This window comes from Pelodiscus sinensis, chromosome 7 (assembly GCF_052426305.1).
Source record: "Pelodiscus sinensis isolate ZL-2025 chromosome 7, ASM5242630v1, whole genome shotgun sequence".
In the NCBI taxonomy this organism is placed as follows: domain Eukaryota; kingdom Metazoa; phylum Chordata; order Testudines; family Trionychidae; genus Pelodiscus; species Pelodiscus sinensis.
Genome location: NC_143058.1, coordinates 44,860,525 through 44,881,322, shown reverse-complemented (window position 1 = coordinate 44,881,322; position 20,798 = coordinate 44,860,525). Strand labels below are relative to the sequence as shown.

The 20,798-nt window shown below is 44.1% G+C and overlaps 1 protein-coding gene across 2 annotated transcripts in view; it reads left to right on the top strand.

Annotated features, from left to right (window-relative positions):
* The first annotated feature begins 10,872 nt into the window (after positions 1–10,872).
* SP3 (Sp3 transcription factor) overlaps positions 10,873–20,798 on the top strand; it is a 36,612-nt gene continuing 26,686 nt past the window's right edge. The window contains exons 1-3 of one of the 2 annotated variants that reach the window (XM_075933644.2): positions 10,873–11,115; positions 11,412–11,536; positions 11,716–11,826. In XM_075933644.2, coding sequence (XP_075789759.1) covers positions 11,109–11,115; positions 11,412–11,536; positions 11,716–11,826 — 243 coding nt within the window. In that variant the 5' untranslated portion in view covers positions 10,873–11,108. The remainder of the gene's footprint in view (positions 11,116–11,411; positions 11,537–11,715; positions 11,827–20,798) is intronic. The other variant, XM_075933645.2, reaches the window with a different exon arrangement.

Here is a 20,798-nt window from a genome sequence, read left to right as displayed (position 1 = left end):
GTATCACTTGCCTTGGAAGGACAACTCCAGCCAGGCTAGTGGGTGGGGGGAACTCTGCATCTACCTGGGGACTGCAGTTTGGGGTGCAACACCTTCTCTATCCCAAGCTTCCTAGGTATGCTATACTAAATCATTCTAGGGAAACATACACACTGTTAAGGATCAATTTTTGCAGGAGGCAGTTTATGTGCAGGATTCCCAATCTTCCTATGTGCAATTTATGCTACTGAAAATGTGTCCTAATCCTGCAAACATTCATGACAGTACTTAACTCAAATAGTTCCATTGACTTTGGACTACTTTAGCATATGCAAAAGTGTTTTTGGGATTTGGGTTCTGAGATGAAGTCCTGTCCCCATTGAGGTCTGTGAGAGTTCTGTCATAGAATTCAGATGGACCAGGATGTTACCCTTAGTTTGCAATTAATTGACAACATAGTCCTAGGAAGAATGAAGTTGTTTTTTGGACATTAAAAAAAAAAGCTGTTTATGAAAATAAAGTAGCAGCATTTAAATAATGTAGATGTTGACTGGCCCTTAAGAAAGAAAAGCAACACTGAAATTAAAAAATACAGAAATTGTTCCAACTCTTAGTCATTTTTAGGAATAGGACACAGAGAATATAGATATGAGTGATATTAAACTGGAAAGAATGACTAATGCTGAAACAGACCAGTTTAAAAGGATTAAACTGGAATATGATCTGAGAAGTAGTATAAGCAACATAATCAATGGTGATCTGCAAAAGTGATAGGGGAGAAGGTGTGCTTTTATTTTCTAAAATAATGATGTACACAGGCAGCCTAAGGTTGGCTAGCTTTTTTTAATTCCTTTAGTGTTTTAGTTTACCAAGATCAATTTGAAGTTGTTGTTTACGTCTTTCAGATGTGATATTTCCAGTCCTTAAGTGAGGAAGTAAAATAATGTTGTATTTTCCTTCTAGTGTTTGAGATCTATTTTGTTACCACCTATTTAACGTTGACAAATGTTAGGGTCAAACGTTAGGGTTGACTGCTATATTTTACACAGTCAACTGAATTTGCCAACCTTTGTCAGATATTTCTAGTTGTTCCTCTTTTGTACGAAAAACAGGGTAGACTTATATCGTAATTTATATCTTCCACTTTTTTAAAAAAAATTAACTTCTCCCATTCCCCAATGCTTTCAGCCTAATTTATAAATCATAAAGCGCCAAAAAAAAAAAAAAAAATCCACAACAAAAACCATACCACATTCTCTTTACTTTTGCTGGTCACATTTAAAAGAAAAGTAATGAAGAAAGTGACTGTGAAAATAGTTAGGGGGTTATTCCTAAACCTGCAAGCTGCTCCACGTGGGTGGACCTCAGAATCTGTGCAGATCAATTTGCAATCAGAGCCAAGGAGCTGTTCAAGAAAAGGAATTGTAGTTGATACTGGGCAGAAATGAAAAGCCTTTGTTCACTGTTCCGTACAGATAAGAAAATGTATAGAACAATGGAATTTATAAATGGGGAGGGGGGTCCATATCAGAAAAATAGCTGTAAACCTGTTTGCTAAGCTTACACTAAAGACATCCTACACAACTTTCAAACTCAGTGTTTGGGAGGAGAAATGAGAGAGCCCAATTATTCTACAAGAGATATCAGTTTGAGAGTTAATTATCTCATTCATATGACCAAAGAAAAGTCTCCAGCTGATTGGTAACATCAGGTTCTTATCTTTACTTCCATGACCCATTCTGTTTTAGCATCATGTAGAGGATTTGGAACGCTAGATTTGGCAAACCCTCATTTGATTGTACTCCTCCAATGTAGCAATATACAAGTGTAGAATAATAAAAAACCCTAAATTTTCTTACAGTACCAATGACATACACAATTCTATGGAAAAGCATTTAGAACTGTCAGAAACGTACTGTTTAGTCTTCTCCCAGAAATGTTAAGTTTATTTTACTTTCAGATTCCACTCCTTCCTGGGACATACTGGATAAATTCTCCTCCTAATGTGTGGGCTTTCTTTTATCATGTGGGACCATTTCACACTGTATTTTCTAGCAGAGGAAAGACTCCTCTGCTTTCACGATTGAGAGGATTTGTATTCTTTTCATAGAATCAATAGCACTTAACATTAAAACCTCCCCCTCATCTAACTAGATGAAGAAATGGAGAGGGAACAAGAGGTTTGCCAGACTCTATGGGCTCGTCTACACTGGCCCCTTTTCCGGAAGGGGCATGTAAATTTCATGAGTCGTAGTAGGGAAATGCGCGGGGGATTTAAATATCCCCCGCGGCATTTAAATAAAAATGTCCGCCGCTTTTTTCCGGCTTTTAAAAAAGCCGGAAAAGAGCGTCTACACTGGCCCCGATCCTCCGGAAAAAGCGCCCTTTTCCGGAGGCTCTTATTCCTACCCTAAGGAATAAGAGCCTCCGGAAAAGGGCGCTTTTTCCGGAGGAGCGGGGCCAGTGTAGACGCTCTTTTCCGGCTTTTTTAAAAGCCGGAAAAAAGCGGCGGACATTTTTATTTAAATGCCGCGGGGGATATTTAAATCCCCCGCGCATTTCCCTACTACGACTCATGAAATTTACATGCCCCTTCCGGAAAAGGGGCCAGTGTAGACATAGCCTTCGTAAATACCAAGAGATGCATTTTTCCAGCAGGTAAGTCTCCACTATTTCTTTATTCCTACTCTGTCCTTGTGCAGAGAGAAGGATCCTCTGATTAAAACTTTGTTGACAAAGGATACCATAATTGTGGATCTTTTCCACCAAGTACTTTATCTGGTGTATGTTCATTTGTAGCAGTAACATGTTGTTGTGCCTCATAGTTTGCAGGAGATGGACCTCTTAAGAATGCAGTCCATTGTGATAACTTTGGAGGGTACAAATTGAAAAGGTACAGGAAGGCAATGAACAGCCTCTTCCCAACTTACAAACCGGTTACGGACCAAGCAATTGGTCGTAACTCGGTTTGTTTGTAAGTCGGACCCCATAGAGTTACTCAACTGTGCTGCTTGTAAGTACAGATCATGTTTGTAACTCGGGGTCCGCCATTTACGACAGCTTCAGTCATAACTGCGAACGGTCGTAAGTCGACCGTTAGCAACTTGGGAACCGACTGTAGATCATAAGGGACTCAGAGGTTAATAACTTCAAGTGGGTTAGAAAAATTAGATGTTAATTTACCAAGGGGGAGATTACAAGGTGAAATGAATGAGCTGTGTAATATCCCGACTTCTGTGATCTCATCTGCCAATATATATATATGTAGTTGCGGGTTTTTTCCCCCTCCAATTTGGCGCAATAACATTTTCTTGCTTTGTCCAGGAAGTAAAAGGAACATAAAACTATTTTCTCTTTATAGAAAACAGATTGCTGCTTTGCATTACTTGATAATGTCACTTTGGCAACATATTCAATATACTAATTAAACAATAAAGCTCTCAAGTTCAGAAAATAAGTAACACACTCTTTATTTACATGTATTCATACAGAATTGAAAGCCAACCAACAGGATGAATAATAAACTAAAATGTAAGTAGCAAACAACTTTCTCCTTAACATAAATCATATGCAGCTCAGCACTAGGAAATAATAGTAATGGCTGCTGCTAATGCTTACAGAAAGAGCTTGTGTACCTGTCAAATTAGGGAACAGAACTTACAGAATGTAAAACAAATATAATCTTAGATATGCATAGTTACTTCCTTCGTGTAAAAATAAATGTATACCCCCCCAACTCTACTAAGTAAACTGAATAGTTTTAAAACACTAAGGAATTGTAAACTGCCAGGGGTGAAACAGTGTCCCAGATTAGTCAATCCCTTTATTTACAATATATAGTCTGAATCACAAAGTTGCTAAAGGTCCTGCTCATCACGTATGCTGGTTAAGGTACAAAATCTCGTTTGTGAAAACAATGTAGCTCTATGCATACACTAGTATCTGGATACACCTCTTGGATAGTTATTCTCCTGATGATTTCATGTTATGTACACGTGGGCTACCTCAGATTGATCTCTAGTCAAATATAGATTGTATCCTAGACATGGGTGTAATCCCGTCTTCTCATTCTGGTTTGTTAAATTTCTTGGGCTCAATGGACTTCTATTTTTTTTCTATAACTCCTGGCCAGCCCCTCTGAATAGATCACATGGAAAAATGGTTCTGTTAATCAGCTGTAGGGCTACCCACTTGACACAAAGGCCAGCCTTGCCAGTGGCTTCCTTCAAATGCTAGAGTACTCCTTGATCTACTTCAGAGCTGGGCAAGATGTGGCCTGGGGACCAGATCCGGCCTGCCTAACACTTTGATACGGACTGCAGCCTGCATCTGGCCACTATTTACATCCTTCTGTCCATGCCACTGAATTTCCTGGTGGTGGCTCAGGCAGCCAGTTCCTATTTAAATGACTCATGGCTCCTGGTCACAGTGCTACCCCAGCAGGGGTCAGAGCAAAGAGCCCTTTAAATAACCGCAGCAACCCTGGGCCATTACCAGGCAACACAACTCAAACCCTTTGCTGGGTTTTAATTCAAAGCCTCCACCCCGACAACTCTGGGGGGAGGCTAGTCCTTTGCCTCACCCCTTCTGCTGCAGGCCCTGCCCCATCCAGGCGTGGAGCTGGCCAATGACCATGTATCAAAATTCATTAAGTAGCCCCCTGTGAAAATTTTTGCCCACCTTGATTTACTTGCTAATAGTCAGTCATGGCCCTTGTTGACTAGCAAGGGATAGAGGTTAGTACTTTCACAACTACCTTCCACATCTAGAGCAGCAAACTACCTTTCTAAAAGGCAATCGAGAGCCTTTCAAGTTCCATTACCTGAGCTACATTCTGACATTCCAGGTATTTTTAGGATGGAGTGTGTGTGTCAAAGGAGTGTGGGTCTCTAGGTCTCAAAATACCTAGAGACCCACAGCAAACTGAATACTGGTGCTTTTTGACCTTTCAATATCATGATTATCATCTCAAATACTCTAGCACCCAGAACCCCACTATGCTAGATACCATAGAAACACAACAAAAAGATAATCCCCGAAACCACAGTGCTGCCTCGAAGTCAACTCTGCTCACTGATTGCAAAGTTCCTGCTCAATTAGTAACTTATTACTGGACATGTGATTATTTTCTGGGCACCTGTGTTGTGTTCTTGATGAAAGACCCTCTCTGATCTGCTGATTCCCACCAGCAGGGCAATTCTTTCTTTGATTTCCTCAACTAAAACTAAATCTCAAAGCTATTTAAGTCAGGTTGCTAAACTGTTGGTCATGCAGCTGTCTCAGACAACTGCTTGCTGGCTTCAGGAGGTCTTCACAGCCAGCCTGTTTTTGGCCCTGCAGTATCTCTTTGGAGAATGGTCCTTCTCCAACTTTGTTATGCAAATAAACACCCATCTAATACAAGGCATAAGGGATTGGTCGGAAAAGGCTTTCCCTGTCGACCGATCCCCGTCTAGACAGCTGCTTTTTGCTGGCAAAGCGATGGCCATTTCTATTCTAATGAAGCATGGGATATTTAAATCCCCAGCGATGTGCCTAATCTACATCCCTCTGTTGGCAGAGGAGTGTAGTTTAGACACACCCTCTCATTTTATCTGGTTGCATTCTAGGATACTGCAGGACACTGGCACCTCACCCCTCCATTATACTACAGCATAAAATGAATGTCCCAAAACTCTGAGGCATTTCTTAAAACAAAGGTTCTGTAACTTAAGACCACCAAAGATAGCCATATAAGTTACAACTGAATATCTTTTTTTAAAAAAAGGTCAAAGTAGAACATTTTCAAAGTATTAAAGATAGAATTGTATGGCTTCCTATTGGAAGACATGATAAGTGATGCTCCTTGGTCCAAGTTACTATTGAGCTGATGTTCTAGCATTTCATTATGCTGCTGTAGAGATAATAAATTTGGTGAAGCTTTAATTACAAAAGTGGAGGTGTTTTAGGGTGTGTCTAGACTACAGGGTTTTGTTAACAAAACTATACCTGCGTCTACACTACCGCCGCATTCTGTCGATAGTAAGTTGACAGAATGTGGCAGTTTTGTCGATGGCAGTAAACCTCATTCTACAAGGAATAACGCCTTTTTTCGATAGTACTCTGTTGAAAAAAGGCGCTATTGCATGCATACTGCTTTTTCGAAAGACAGCGTCTACACTCTTTCAAAAAAGTGGCTTGCTTTGTTGATAGTACTGGTTGTAGTCTAGACGCTCTTTTTCGACAGAGGCTTTGACGACAGTATCTGTCGACAAAGCCTCTGTCGAAAAAGGTGTGCACTCTAGATGTACCCTTAGTGTCCTGCCCATATTCTATCTTATATAATTATATTTGACCTTTCTAAACTTCCTCTTTATTTCAGCAATGTATATGCTTCACTTCCTATCCCTGAGCTCTGCAAAAGAGCTGCTATATTCACCCTAGAAATGCATGTATTTCAGAGGTTAATGGTATGAGATTATATATAGAACTTATTATATCTACTTCCTCCTTTCTGGGTGTAACCCATTAGCAGAAAGTCTATCCAGCCTATTGTAGAGGGCCTGTCCTTGGGCAGAAAATAGAGGCACTAACTTAACAGGTTATCCCCAAGCTGTCTGGAGTACATGCTGACTCACTACATCTGCTAGGTAACCACTACTGGCTTGATTCCTATGGAGACCAGATTTCTATTCGTAGCTGCCCTCAGGAAGCTGCAGGTGAAAACACTACCTACTCTTCACTACCTACACCAAACCAATCCCTTCGATCCTATAAGTGCAACTTGCTCTCCCCTCCATCTGCAATGAATCAAGCTCATAGTATGTAATGAATTTGACTTCTTGGGGGGAAAGTCACTTCATAAATCATTAAGTTGCATAACTCATTGTCTCTACATAGCCAGAACAGTCTAGGAAGATTTTGTTTGTCAAGATATAAGAATTAACTAGAGAACTTGTTCTTTTGGTGAATGATTTCCTTGTTTCCTCTTTCTTGAAATTTGTCTCCCTTTGATGTGACCACTATAGAAAATAGTTAGAATTTTCATAGTTGTTTGATAGATTTTTTTTCCCCTTGCAATTTTTGAGGCCTTTTTTAAAGACACTTGACACATTTCTTAGCAACTTTCCTTTCATTTCTCAAGCTACCCTCTTTAACATATTTATCCTTTTATATTTCAATCCTACTTTTACCTGATTTTTTTTGTATACTTCTGCAGTGTTGTACTTGCTCTAACAGAAAAAGCTAAATTCAACTCCTTAAATGGTCAGAAGAAAAGCAAAGGGAGCTCCACCCTGGGCCTGAACATTAATGATAAGGAAATACTCCAATTAGAGTTTGGATAGTTGATAGTTTGGTATTTGGGCTGAAGTCATGATGACATGAAGACTATTACAATGAGAAAACAAAATAATTTGAAAACAAGTCTCTTAGAAAATAAGTGCTGTAGTTGTAGGGAAAGAGTCTACCTTAAAATGACTTTTTTAGGTAAAATAAAAAGGAGCATACAAATAAGTTTGAATAGTACTAAATCAAGCAGTTAAATAGAAAAACTGCATGAACAAATACAGTTTTCATAATGAGCAGGACAAGTAACTTGTCTGGAATCAGTAGGCCATCTAGCAAAATGGCAGCAAAGAGCCTGCTGTTAATAATATTTTTACATTATGAGGATTTAGTTTGCAGACTCTTCTTTTTGTAAATTAACTGAACCTAATACTGCTTCCCGTGGCAAGTCTCTAGCCACCTCTGTGCTGACTTTTCATTTGTACAGCATCTTGCACTATGAGGGCTCAGTCAGAACTGTGGTCTCTGGGACCTATGATATGCATATTAAATTATATTCTAACCACTTTCTGACCAGTGTTTTGAAGCTAGCTTTTATCTAATGGAGTCCAATCCATACGTACTCCATTAGGTAAACATAATTAATATATACAGTAAGGATGTTAAAATGTGTTTAAACATGTAACTGCTGAAAATGTCAATGATTACATGTGGGGGGGGAGGGAAGGGAGACGGGTCAGTTGGCTCATCAATAAATTTTGTTACCTACAGGAAACTGATTTATATTCACAAGAGGGTGATCATTCTTATCTTCAAGTACAAAAGAATTTCTTGACCAAAGAAAGACAGTTGATCAGAAGAAGATATGGTCATAATTTATTTTGGACTTCAGCAAATATTTTGATACAAAACTAATGCACAATGTGTGAACTAGGGATATCAATGTGCAGTTGACTACATGATTAACCGATAAGCCCAGGCTTATTGGTTAATCCTGTCGACTGCATGCACTCCACCCCTCCATTAGTGAGGGAGGGGGGGAGAAGGTCGGCTTAAAAGCTGATTTCCTGCAAGCACTGGCTCCTGCCTCCCTCCCCTATGTGTGTAAATGTGTAACAGCTAAAATTTCAAGAGGTTAGACATTTACAGAAATACGTGATAGTTAACATCCCTGTAATCAAGCAAATGCTAAATGCCTCCTGATCCTGCAACTGGATCTACAGTACATAGGTGGACTCTAATGTCAGAGGTTCACATATATAGGATCCTGGCCCTGCAATCACATCTACATATCAGAACTAGAATGGAACGCACCTTGTGATGGAAGAATTAAATCATCAGCATTGGGATCATGAATGAAAAAGCATTCTATAAACTGATAATATAAAACTGGAGGGAGTATAAAGGAACAATTGAATGACTTGGGTAAATTAGCAATATATACAAAATATTGGTAAAAATATTTGAGCCTCCTTCTGTGTAACACAGTTTTGCCCGTCTTCTAGGCTGGTGTGTTACCTACAGGAAGTATTTATATACGGTGCGGAGATGATGCATATCAAATGCCTATGACCCCTGATGGGTTATAGAATCATAGGACTGGAAGGGACCTCAAGAGGTCATCAAGTCTACTCCCGTGCTCAGGACAGGACTAAACAATCTCTAGACCATTCCTGAGAGGTGCTTGTCTACTCTGTTCTTAGAAATCTCTAATAATGGAGATTCCATAACCTCCCTAGGCAATGTCTTCCCATGATTAACCACCCTGACTGTTAGGAAGTTTCTTTTAATGTCTAATCTAAATTTCTCTTGCTGCAGTTTAAGCCTATTGCTACTTGTTCTATCATCAGAACATTTTTCTACCTCCTCGTTACAAATGTTTATGTACTTGAAAAATGGTTTTACCCCCTCTAAATATTCTATTTTCCAGATTAACCCCAATTTTTTTCAATCATGCTTCATAGCTCATGTATTCTAGATCATTAATAATTCTTATTGCTCTTCTCTGGACCCTCTCCAAATTGTGCACATTTTTCCTGAAATGTGGGGCCCAGAATAGGACACAATACTCCAGCTGAAGCTTAATTAGGGCAGAGTGGAGCATAAGAATTACTACTTGTCTTGCTTATGACACATTTTTTTTTTTGCAAGTGTTATACTGTTGGCTCTTATTTAGCTTGTGGTAGGGATGTTAGATACCGTGTAGTTGAATAATTGTGTAGCAGCATAAAATTTTAGCAATCACACTAAATTATTCTATAGTTTCTGAGAACAGGGTTGGCAGCCAGTGTACTCCCAGCCCCACTCCTGGGAAGCCCACTACCACACTGCAGTCTCTGAATCAGAGGCAGCAGCCCAGGGTGGCAGGTGGGAGCTGGTCCAGGATGGGAGCCAGTTTAAAAACCCTTCCCTACAGGCAGCCCCTGCCTGCCTCCAGTGGGCCAGGGAACACTGCAAAGGCTATGCTGGAGCAGCCCATGTCCACAGCAGGTCTGGAGCAGGCCCCTGCCTGCAGCAAGTGGGAAGCTTAAACTTAGCTTCAACCTTATGGTTAACTAGTTAAATCTTCACAACCCTAACTGTATTTGAAGCAGTCTGTCAGCTAGCATCAAGTATCTCAAAGGGACCTTTCCTGATTCAGAACTGGCATGTCACCGAGATCCAACCAAAGGTGGTTTTGTCACAATATACACAATTTGTAATAGCATAGTTACCTCTGCTGTGAAATCTGCCTGGGCTTTAGGTTAAAATATGAAGTTCAGTCAGTTGACAGAGGGTGGGAATAATCAGGTGGGAGTATAGCTGTAGGATTTTTAAGAGAAGGATAAGTACCTGAACCATTTATAACCCAGTGAGCTTCCCACCATCATGGAGTGTGAAACCTACAACAAAGATATGTACAGTCAGGGCTTGCCTGCTTGGGCCTAGCCGTTCTTAAACGTCTGCCACCACCACTTTAGGAAGCTGCCCCCGGCTTATTAAGCGAATCAGCTCCCGCGGTGCCAAAGGGCCGGCTGCATTTCAACGGCACTCACGTCTTTGTGGGGTTTTTTGTAAGGCGCTGCCTGCCGCCGCCGCCTCACGGGAGCTGCTGTCACAGGCTGTGAGTGACAAGGCGAACGAGGGAGATTTCAAACCCTGGTGCGCGAGAGCGGAAACGTCTCCCATGAAACGCTCACCCGCCCCAGCCCCGCAGGGGAAGGCAGCCAGGGCCTGCCAGCTGCCCCCCGCCGAGCCCGCAGCCTTCGCGGAGGCGGCGGCGGCAGCTGGAGCTGGCTGCCCGGAGCGCTGGCTCCGAGGCCCCCAGGGAGCCCACGGCGGGCTCGGGGCTCGCTGCCCGCGGCACGGTGCGGCCCGCTGCCCCCAGAAATTGCTCCCGAGCGGGCGCGTAGCGCTGCCGGGGGCCCGCGCAGGCTGAGGCCCAGCCGCCGAGCGCTCTCCGAGGAGCCCGCTCATTGTTTCTCACACAAACCCAAGCAAACAGGAAGCCACCGCGGCATGGGGCCCCCCCTTACCGGGTGAGCGACAGGTCGGGCGGCCAGTGAGAGCGGCGCTGCTGGCACGGCGCAGCCAATGGGAGCGTGCGAGCGGGGGTAGGCGGGAGTTCCGGGCTGGCAGGCGGGCGGGCGGTGGTGGTGTCGGCCGGGCCCCCTCTCCCGCTGCAAGCCCCACCTTTCGGCTTTCCCGCACCGTCAATCAAAATAGGAAAAAAAACCCGGAGTGGGCTCGGGCCGCCGCCGCCGCTTCAACCCGTGAGCACAATAAGCATGTCCCCGGCGGCGGCCGCCTAGCCCCAGCCGGCGGGGCCTGTGTGCGAGCCAGCCAGCCCGCCTCCCGCCCAGCCAGCCGCTCGCACTCACACCATGACCGGTACGTACGCACAGAGCGAGCCGCCAGCGGGACTCCCTGCCGCTCCTGGTCCGGCCCTGCGCTCCCCTCCGGCCCTGGCGCGTCTGCGTGCGAGCGAGGCGAGAGCGGCACTGAGAGCAGCAGGAGGAGCAGGGGGAGGAGGGAGAAGAGGGGCAGGGGCAGCAGCGCGGGGAGGAGGAGGAGGAGGAGGAGGGCTCCGTGCGGGAGGGCGGGGGGAGCGCTGGGGTTAGGGGGGAAGGGAGGGGGTGATCTCTCCCGTCAGTGACTCTCCCCTCCCCCTCCCCGCTCGCCCGCAGCTCCCGAGAAGCCCGTGAAACAAGAGGAAATGGCTGCCTTAGACGTGGACAGCAGCAGCCACAGCGACTATCTCCAGCACGGCAACGGCGCTGCCTCGGCCTCCGCCGGGGCGGCCGCCCCCCAGGTAAGCGCAGGCCCGGCCGGGTCCCCTCCCTTCCCCCCGGGTGACACGTTGGGAGCCAGCGAGTGCGGGAGCCGGTGCCGCCGCTTCCTGTGCGCGAGTCCGAGGACAGGACCCCCGAGCCGCTGCCCCGCACTAACCGCCACCCACTTTCTCTCTTTGAACCCGCCCACTGTGGGTAGGACACTCAGCCGTCACCGCTTGCTCTCTTGGCGGCCACCTGCAGCAAGATCGGCCCGCCGTCGCCGGAGGAGGATGAGGCCGCCGCCGCCGCCGCTCACTCTGCCGGAGCGGTAAGTGCCCGCCCCGCCGCGCTCGCACGGCCTGCCGGGGGGAGAGACCGCGCAGCCAGCCCGCCCGCCTGGGGGGAGGGACGGGACACTCGGCACTGCCCGCCCGGGGGAGGGACGATGGCAAGGCCGACCTGCCAAGCGAGGGGTCCCCAGGCTCCCCTGCCTCTGCAGGAGGAGTCCGGCTCCCTCAGGAAGGCGGGAGGGTACCTACCCCGCCTCGCCTCTGAAAGCGGCGCGTTTTCCTATTTTAAACTGGGGGAGGCGGGAAATCCAACCCCCCCCCCCCCCCCCCCCGCCTCGAGACCAGCGCAATCCCGCCCTCTCCTCCCCACAAAACGGCGAGGAATCTACCCTACACCTGAGTACAGCCAGCCCCTTTTCCAGCTGTCAGCCTGGAACCCTTAACCGAACAATACAACAAAATGAAGGCTGGCTGAAGGGGAGGATGCAGTTTAAGACTAAGATGGCTGTTTAGAAATGATCGGAGCACTGGAAACTAGCTGCCTATATCAGCACTTCTCCTAGATTCACTTAACATGCACTCTCAGTTATAGACTAAGTTTTTACCCTTATATCTCTCGGGTGGCTATTCTGAAAAGAGTCTAGATGACCTTAGAACTCCAGTGATCAGGTTGTAGATTAGAAAGGCATCCCTGTGACATCTTTAACAAGGTAAATAGCAAAATGTTGGGGGAAGACTTTATTACTTTTGTTAATTGGCCAGACTGAATTAGCGAATTAAATGTCTTTCGATTATTGCTTTCTGATTTTTTTTAATGTATAGTAAGAAATATATGATTCAGAGGTTGTACATTCTAAATTAGCATGTGACATCTGTTACCCATAGGTAAGGAGAAATTACTCAGGGCTGGCATTGATTTAACATAAATATTAGTGTGTTAAAGTACCTCTTTCCTGTCTTTAGGGAATAACACACACTTGGTTAGTAAATGGGTTTGTCAGACTTTTAAAAGACTTGGTACCAATACATTATGCTGTCAACATTTTATTAAAGTATGTAAATATTAAAGAGTTAATTTTTAATAGTTTGGTGTCTTCATGTTTCAAAAGCCAGTTAACATTATTTTCACTTTACACAAGTAGAAACAGAGGCACAGAAGGTCCCTAAGGTGTCTCAGGCTAATGGCCGAACAAGGAATATATCAAAATTCTTCTAGAACTTTGGTGTTTCCATTACTGTGTACTTGTCTCCATTTTAACAACCTCTTTCAACTCCAGATTAGTTTGCAGCACTATATATTATACAAGATTTGATTTTTAAAGCCTTTTTTTTAGGTTGCTAAGTATCCTTAAAATCTGATTGGTGGTTTCAAATGTATACAGTGCTTTGCAGCAGAGTTGCCATGAAGATATATATTATAATTTATATTCATATTCATATGTATATAAGATTTGAAAATACGATGTTGCTAATAGTAAGGATGTGAACGACTAGTCGATAGGCTAGTCAACTAGTTGCTTCTTGCCCCCCCCCCCTCCGCTCTGTCTATCAGAGGCAGCAAGCGGAGGGCAGGGGTGCTTCGAAGCGGCAGTGCTTCGTGGGGCCAGACCTTGAGTTCCATGCAGTGCTGCCTCTTTGAAATGCTGCATGCAGTCTGAGGCCAGCTGGGAATCCCCAGCTGGTCCAGGCTCCCCGCAGTGTTTCAGAGTGGCAGCGCTGCATGAAGCCCAGGGTCAGCTGGGAACTTTGAAACGCTGCAGGGAGCACAGGGCCAGCGGGGTGCTGCTTGAGCTCCCAGCGGTGCTTTTGCCTTTGAAGTGTTGCAACAGCTCTGTTGCTACTCTTCAAAGGGGGAAGCACCTTTATGACTAATCAAATAGTCCATGCAAATTGCATCGATTATTCAATTAGCCAAATAATTGAAATTTTATATCCCTAGCTAATTAGACCTCTTCTCCATGTGTTCATTTAACAAGTCTGTCACTACTTGGGATGTTAAAATGTGCTTCTTTTTTTTTTTTTTTTTTTTTTTTTTTGTAAACGTGTAACTGCTGAAATTTTCTGCAGTTACATGTTTACACACTGGGTGGAGGGTGGGGGGAGATGCAGCTCTGTGAGAGCCCATGCATGCAGGGAGCTGGCTCTTAAGCTGCCTCTCTGTGTGTACCAGCTCCCCCGCCCTCCCTGTGCTGCTGCCTCGGTATAGGGGATATCCACATGTGCGAGGGGGGCATGTCACTGCAGGAGCGAATACACGTGATGCAGCTCCCTGCGTGCACTACCTCCTGCTTGCTCTCCATCCCACCCTCGCGCTGCTGCCTCTAGTACAGTTAATCGGTTAATCATTGAAATGTGTACACTATCGAATCTCTAGTTGCTACTTTATCTCTTTCAAGAAGGACTTTTTGGAAGGTGGGGTGGTGTTTGTATTAGTGCTTAACAGTACTGACCTGATTACTGATTGGGACCTTTGGTGTACTACCACGGTGGTTCCCAACCACTGGGCTGTGAACTGCTGGCTGCCAGGCCATGACACACTGCCAGGACATGTCCATACCTTGGTGATTGGCTCAGCGGGACTCCTGAGCAAGGTCCAATCTGCCCAGAAACCCATCTTCTCCTTTCCCGGGGTTGTCTCTTATTCCTGCACCCAATGCTATGTTGGCTCCTCTGCATGATGCTGCTTTGATGCTGCCTGAGCCCAGGAACAGGAGGGCCCTAGGGGCAGGGGTTGCATCACAGTGGATTTCTTGCTAGGACCCAGCAGCAGCAGGCAGGGGCTACTGCTATAGCAAACTAGCCACATTCAGCTGGCCAAATGTGGCTAGTGTGGTGGATACCACGTATCTACACTGTGGTAGTATAGTGTTTCCCAACCTTTTTAATACTGCGGATCAGCAAATCCATTCACAAACTTTTGGTAGACTGATAACATTTTATTTGCATATACATTATGGTAACTAATTTTAAGAGGTCACGTGTTTACATCCCATTTGTCCTTGTTTTTTAGTCTAATCCATTACATTTACAGAAAGAATTGCCCTCAGGCTTCTGAATGGGCAGCCCTTCCCCTGGGGTGACTGGTGTCTGCAGAGGGAAGAGCACCCACAGGGGCAGGGGGAATGTGGGGCACCCTGTTTAGCTCCCTATTTGTCAGGAGAATAGGAGCTGGTGCCCCTAAGTGCTACCACTAGTCACATCTGCCCTCCCCCACAATTGTAGCTGCGGGACATGGGAGAAAGAGTCTCAGGTAATTAAGTCTCAAACCATTCAGGGAGTTCTATGTAAAAAAACAACAACCCACAAACCCAATCCAGAAACCAACAAGTAGATCACAAAATGCTGGTGTCATATGCACAGGGTAAAACACTCCACTTAAGGAGTGAGCTGTCTCATTCTACAAATGCTTCAGCTTTTGAATGGATTTAAGGGGTGGCCATTGCAGAACCCATTTCAGAAGTTTAATTTAGAGGTGAAGGTAGCATAAATGCCATTAGCAAGACTTATGTAATGGTCATAACCTCATGGACAGATGCATCTAACCAGGCCTTCTTCCCCATATCTCCTAAATTAAAAACATTGGTATCAAATGATGGCTACATTCACTCCATGGGATGGTTCATCCGCATATTTAGAAAATGTAGCAAGTGTGTATACTTTTATTTGAGATCAAGACATAAGTCCCTCCTAAACTACTGGATCTTGCCCAGCAAAGCTATCTACTAGAAAAACAAAAATAAAAACATGCACATAAAATGGCATATAGCTAAAGACTTAAAAATGAACATTAACAGTTATAGGTTAGTTATGTCAGCATTATCGACACCCGTGGTGTCCAACCAGTTCTGAAGCAGTAGCCACTATATGAGTGTTGGCAGGGGCGTTGCCTTGGTTTAATGTTGTTTTTGTTGTTGTTGTCTGCCTCCCTGCCATATCCCTCTCTCCCAGGTTATGTCTGCACTACAGTTGTTGATATCCCGGAAAAATCTGCCATGTCCAGAGAACGCATCTGCTCTTCCAAAATTTTTTTTGGAAGAGCAGACACATTTTCAGCATCCCTGTAAACCTCGTTTTATGAGGAAGAAGGGATGTTCCGAAAAAGGTTTTTTTTCCCGACATTTGGCCTAGTGTAGATGGGGCCAAAGGTCAGAAAAACCTCTTCCGAAAAAAGAAGCAGAAAAAGCTACGCGATTTGCGTAGTTTTTTCTGGAAGGACAGCATAGTGTAGACATAGCCCCGGTTGCTACCTCTTTTAAAGTATGCTATTGGCTCCCTGCCTAATAAATGCCTCTTGGACATGTCTAGATGGGTATTTTTGGAAAGACATGGATAATATGGGGAATTAAGGCAGTACAGTAGGCGGTGGAGTGGGCACTCAGCTGGTGGATATAAGAATGCTGGTTGGCGGAGAGATTGTTAGTTATAGCCATGGTCAAATATTGGGAGCTGTCAGAATTGATTGCCCCATTTTAGAGTTGTGAATTGCATCTGTTGTACTGGTTCAAGCTATACTAGTTCAGTGTTTCTCAACCTTTTTTTATAAAGCACGCCTTTAAAAAAATTATAAGTACCCCCAGCACTACAGTTTTCAGACACACAAAATTGTTTTCTACCATTGCAACAAATTTGTTTAACTTAATCGTAGATGAGTGGGCGATGTACTTTTTACACCAAAAAATTTCAGAAATAATAAAACACTGTAAAACTTAAAATAAAAATTAAGTTTTCTGTAAATTTCATTGTGTTGACATGCTCCCCCCATACTTCTCTCGAGTACCCCTAAGGGTACTCATACCACTAGTTGAGAAACACTGTACTAGTTCTTCCTTCTACAAACTTTGGAGATTTTTTTCATCTACTGAAGGGCGGAAAAATTAGTATAACTTATAACTTCTGAAGTGTAGACAAGACCTTTGTTTAATTTTCCTCTGACAAAGTGGGGTGACAGCATCTTCCTGAAAAACAGTGGACTGATTAAGGTTACTATGGTATAGGTTGATCCATAAAACTAACCATCAGTGCTTTATGCCATCTGAAAATCTAGATACATTAACGTCTAACTGTGAGATGGCATACTTAAAATAGCTTTAGAACAAATTTGAAGGAGAGAAATGGTGGGGGAGAAAATCGGGATACAAATTGAGTTGAGAGGATTTTAACAGCGGTGGGCCACCTGCAGCTCACTGGTATTCCACTTGCAGCTTGTGCACCCCCTCTGTGCCTCTTTTCTCTATTCTGTTCAGTCTATGGGAGGGAGGGAGGGATGGGAATGGGAATGGAGCACAAATTAGTGGATTGGCGATGCTCCAGAAGTGCAGGGAAGAAAAGGAAAGATCAGGTAAGTGCAGGGCTTCAGTGCCCCAGAGTGTGAGAAGGATGGGGGCAAAAGGATCAGAGAAGGGTTGCCTGTGTTGCAGGTGGAAACCCAGTAGGCCACAGGCCATAGTTTGCCCACCGTTGGTAATGAGGCCCACTGAGATGGAGGGCCACTCATTAATGTTGGTTGTCCAGTGTTAATTTTAAGGTTCAGTTTTTTGCAACAGGAAATGTATGCTTTGTATCATTAGAAAGGTCAAAGTTCCTCTTTTTTACATTCTGTAAATAATTCACTTTTCTCCCAGATAGTGTACAAGAAATTGGATCTTAAATGCTCCTTGATTCCTCATTCTGGCAGTGTTTACTTGGTGCTTGCTCATAACTAAGTCCTGGAGCATCCGCTTGTGTAACTTTTATTCCTTTTCTTTAAAAGGTGACCTATCAAAGACTAAGTCTTGTTGCTTCTTTTGATTTTTAAACTTACTGGATTTTTAAAAGGTTTTCTGTTTTTTATTAAAAGTATAAAGACTGATGATCTCTTGTAGTATTGAAGCATTAGTGGGGAGGTATGAGTTGTGTATGAGAGGAAGAGTTAGTGCTATTGAGTTTTTTAACAAAATACCCAAAGTTTAATTCAAAAGAATTCTTCCATCAACCTAGCACCATTTATAGTTGGAATTAGGTTGACCTAACTACACAGGAAGTGGAATTTTTCACACCCCAAGTAACATAGGTAGGTAGACCTAAGTTTTAGGAGGAGACCAGACCTGAGCTTAGATGGACTTGAATGTCTAGTGTGTGTTTATTTTTAAGTTAAAAAACCCATCTAACTGCGCTATATCTCAAAAAATCAGTGACATGAATCTGCCTTTTTCTATATCTACAAGTAACCTTTAAAGGAGATTGTCCACTTGAATTACATATTTTTAAACATAATGTCTAAAATTGGAATTTTCTTTAAATTTAAACATTTCAATTTTCCTTTTAGAATCTTAAACCTGATACACTGCTCACTTTGTATGCACTTGTATATGGGGGAAAAAAAGGGTTAGGGTGACCTTTCTCAGTCATTTATATATGATTTTAAACATTTAAGGTATCTTTATTGATTTCTTTCCCTCATTTTCCTGCCCAGACAGTTACAGCATTATAGAAGTATGGCCAGTGAGGGCAAAAGTAGCTATCTGAAGTAGGGATGTGAAGGACTAGTCAACTATTGGCTTCTCTGTCCCCCCTCCCTCCCCCGACACTGCCTCTATCGGATAGAGGCATCATGGGAGTGGGGGAGAACTTCAAAGCGGCAGTGCTGCACAAAGCCTAGGGTCAGCTGCTCCATGCAGTGCTGCTGCTTTGAATGCTACTGTGAACCCAGCGTCAGGATCCTCGTGGCATTTAAAAGTGGCAGCACCTCATGGAGCCCGGGTTCAGCTGGGGGACTATTTGATTAGTCAGTTATGCGATACTTAACATCCTTAGTCTGAAGAGGCTGAAGCAGAAGGCTGGGGTGGGCTGGAGGTTGGAGCAGAGAAAGGATCCCCTGTCCAAGGAGAGGGTGCAAAGCTCTAATGAGGAATGCTCCTCTGGATAACCCACATACGGGAGTGCATGAGAGAACCATAGGGAGGGCTAGGAGATGACCCACCAAGGAACTCAGAGCAGTTAAGGGGATAAGAGCGAAACATGTCAACCTGTCCACTACACAGAACTGCCCACATAGTCGGATGAATCTAGAATCAGCATATGACTTCTGTTGTCCTTCCTCCACTGGAAGCTTGAGCAACCTTGGAATTAGGAGGGATAAAAGCATTCATCGCTAGCTCTGAGTGCTCAGGTTCTGCTGTTCTTGGTTAGCTGAGATCCACTAGTGGTTCCACTGTGCTAAATGCCCTGTCCTGTCAAAGGGACACACAGTGGGACTGCTTGTAGATAGAATTACCAGCAGAGTGCTCAGGGCCATGATTGCTGTCTTTTCTGAAGTGTATACATGTGTGCAGTTATGCATCCCTCTTATTATAGTTTTCATAAGAGGGGAAAATGTTATTCCATCAACTCTTGCCCTACAATTGAGGGCAGAGGGGTCCTCCTCTGAACTTGTATACTCCTACCCTATGTAATTTAGGATTGCTGCAGCAATTTAGGGTAATTTAGAGTTGCTGCAGCAAGTCATCCTGACCATAATTCTTAAGAGAAGGGTCTTCTGTAATGAGAACCTAACCTCAGTGGAGAACACCTTTCTGTAACAAGCTTGTGGCACTTCCAATAGATAAAATAAATAATCAAAAGACAGAGCAGGCAGCAGTCATAACATGTGTCCCTTCTGCAGCATAGGAAACATTGATAACTCTGAAAGGACTCTGACCTTTTCAGGTGGGTTTACTGTTAGCTGCTGCTTCTTCTACCACTTTGTCCCTGCCTACTTTTTTTGCTCCCTCCCATTTCTATGCTTAATTTTACTTCCTGATGCTCAACTTAAAGTCCTTCACCTGATTCCTATTAACTTCCCTCATGCCTCTTTCCCTTCTCTGGGGGTGCGAGGGGGGGTGGATTCTGCAGTGGACACTGCACCTTCCTTAGACTTTTGTCCCTCCCCCTCTCTCAACTCATGTGAAATGCCGTTATTCTGCATCTCCCCCTCTAAAAAGGCAGCCCCATAGGATTTCGCTTTCTGAACCCTGTTGAATAGAACTCTTTTGCCTTTAACAGCTTAAAGACGTACAGTATATTATTTAGGATTGAACCTTTGAGATCTATAGTTGTCTGTCTAAATTTCAATTGCTTCTTTTAGGTCATGGTAGGATTTAGAATTATTAACATAAGTTAGTCCCTGCACTGTGTGGGGGCCCAGTAGGGGCTGTTACCTCCAGAATAGATGGCTAAATACAGTTCCAAGAACTTCCATACTATATGATCTTGAAAAGAGCAAAACACTAAAGTTTATTGTGACAAAAATAGTAAAGGGCCAGTTAAAGGTGGGGAAAGCTGTCAAACATCCGTACCTGCCATGAAAGTTCTGTCTGCTGTTCTGATATTAGCAAATTGTAGTAGCCAGAAGTTCCTTTTTTTGCTCCTCCTTGCTCATGGTTCACATAGTAATTGGTGATAGAGGCAGCTGTAGGAGCAACACACATGGCTAGCAGATGTGTCTAGGAAGCATCTGCTAGCCAACCACACACCATATATGGCAGTGCTGCTTCAAAGCCACCTTGCCTAGAGATCCTTATTTACCCGATGGTGTGACCAGTAGACTTTATAAGTGGAAAGGGAGCATTAAGAACCAAAACACTGGAAGAGAAAAATTGGGAAAGGATTCCAGGAGACTACACAAGAAGCTTCCTTTCTGCAAGGTATGTGTATGCTCCTGGCATCAGGAAAAGGACAAAAGTCACTGGACATGGTGACGGAGAAGATAGGTGTTTGGGCCTTGACACCTGTGTTGAATAGGAGGTGGGCCTGGTTTGAATTAGTACAGGAGAAGAAGTTTTCATGTATAGGTACACCACTGTTTACTAAGCTAAGTCCTAGTTGTAGTCTTGGCAAGTATATTAGAACCTCAGAGTTATGAACTTGGGATTTAAAGGATTATCCAGTTACTCGGTAAGCATTTGCCTTACTGGCATACATACTGGGGTAACCAGTAAACCAACAGCCCAGCCGGCTGGAGCAGATCCCTGCCTGTGGCATGGTGTGGGCCCAG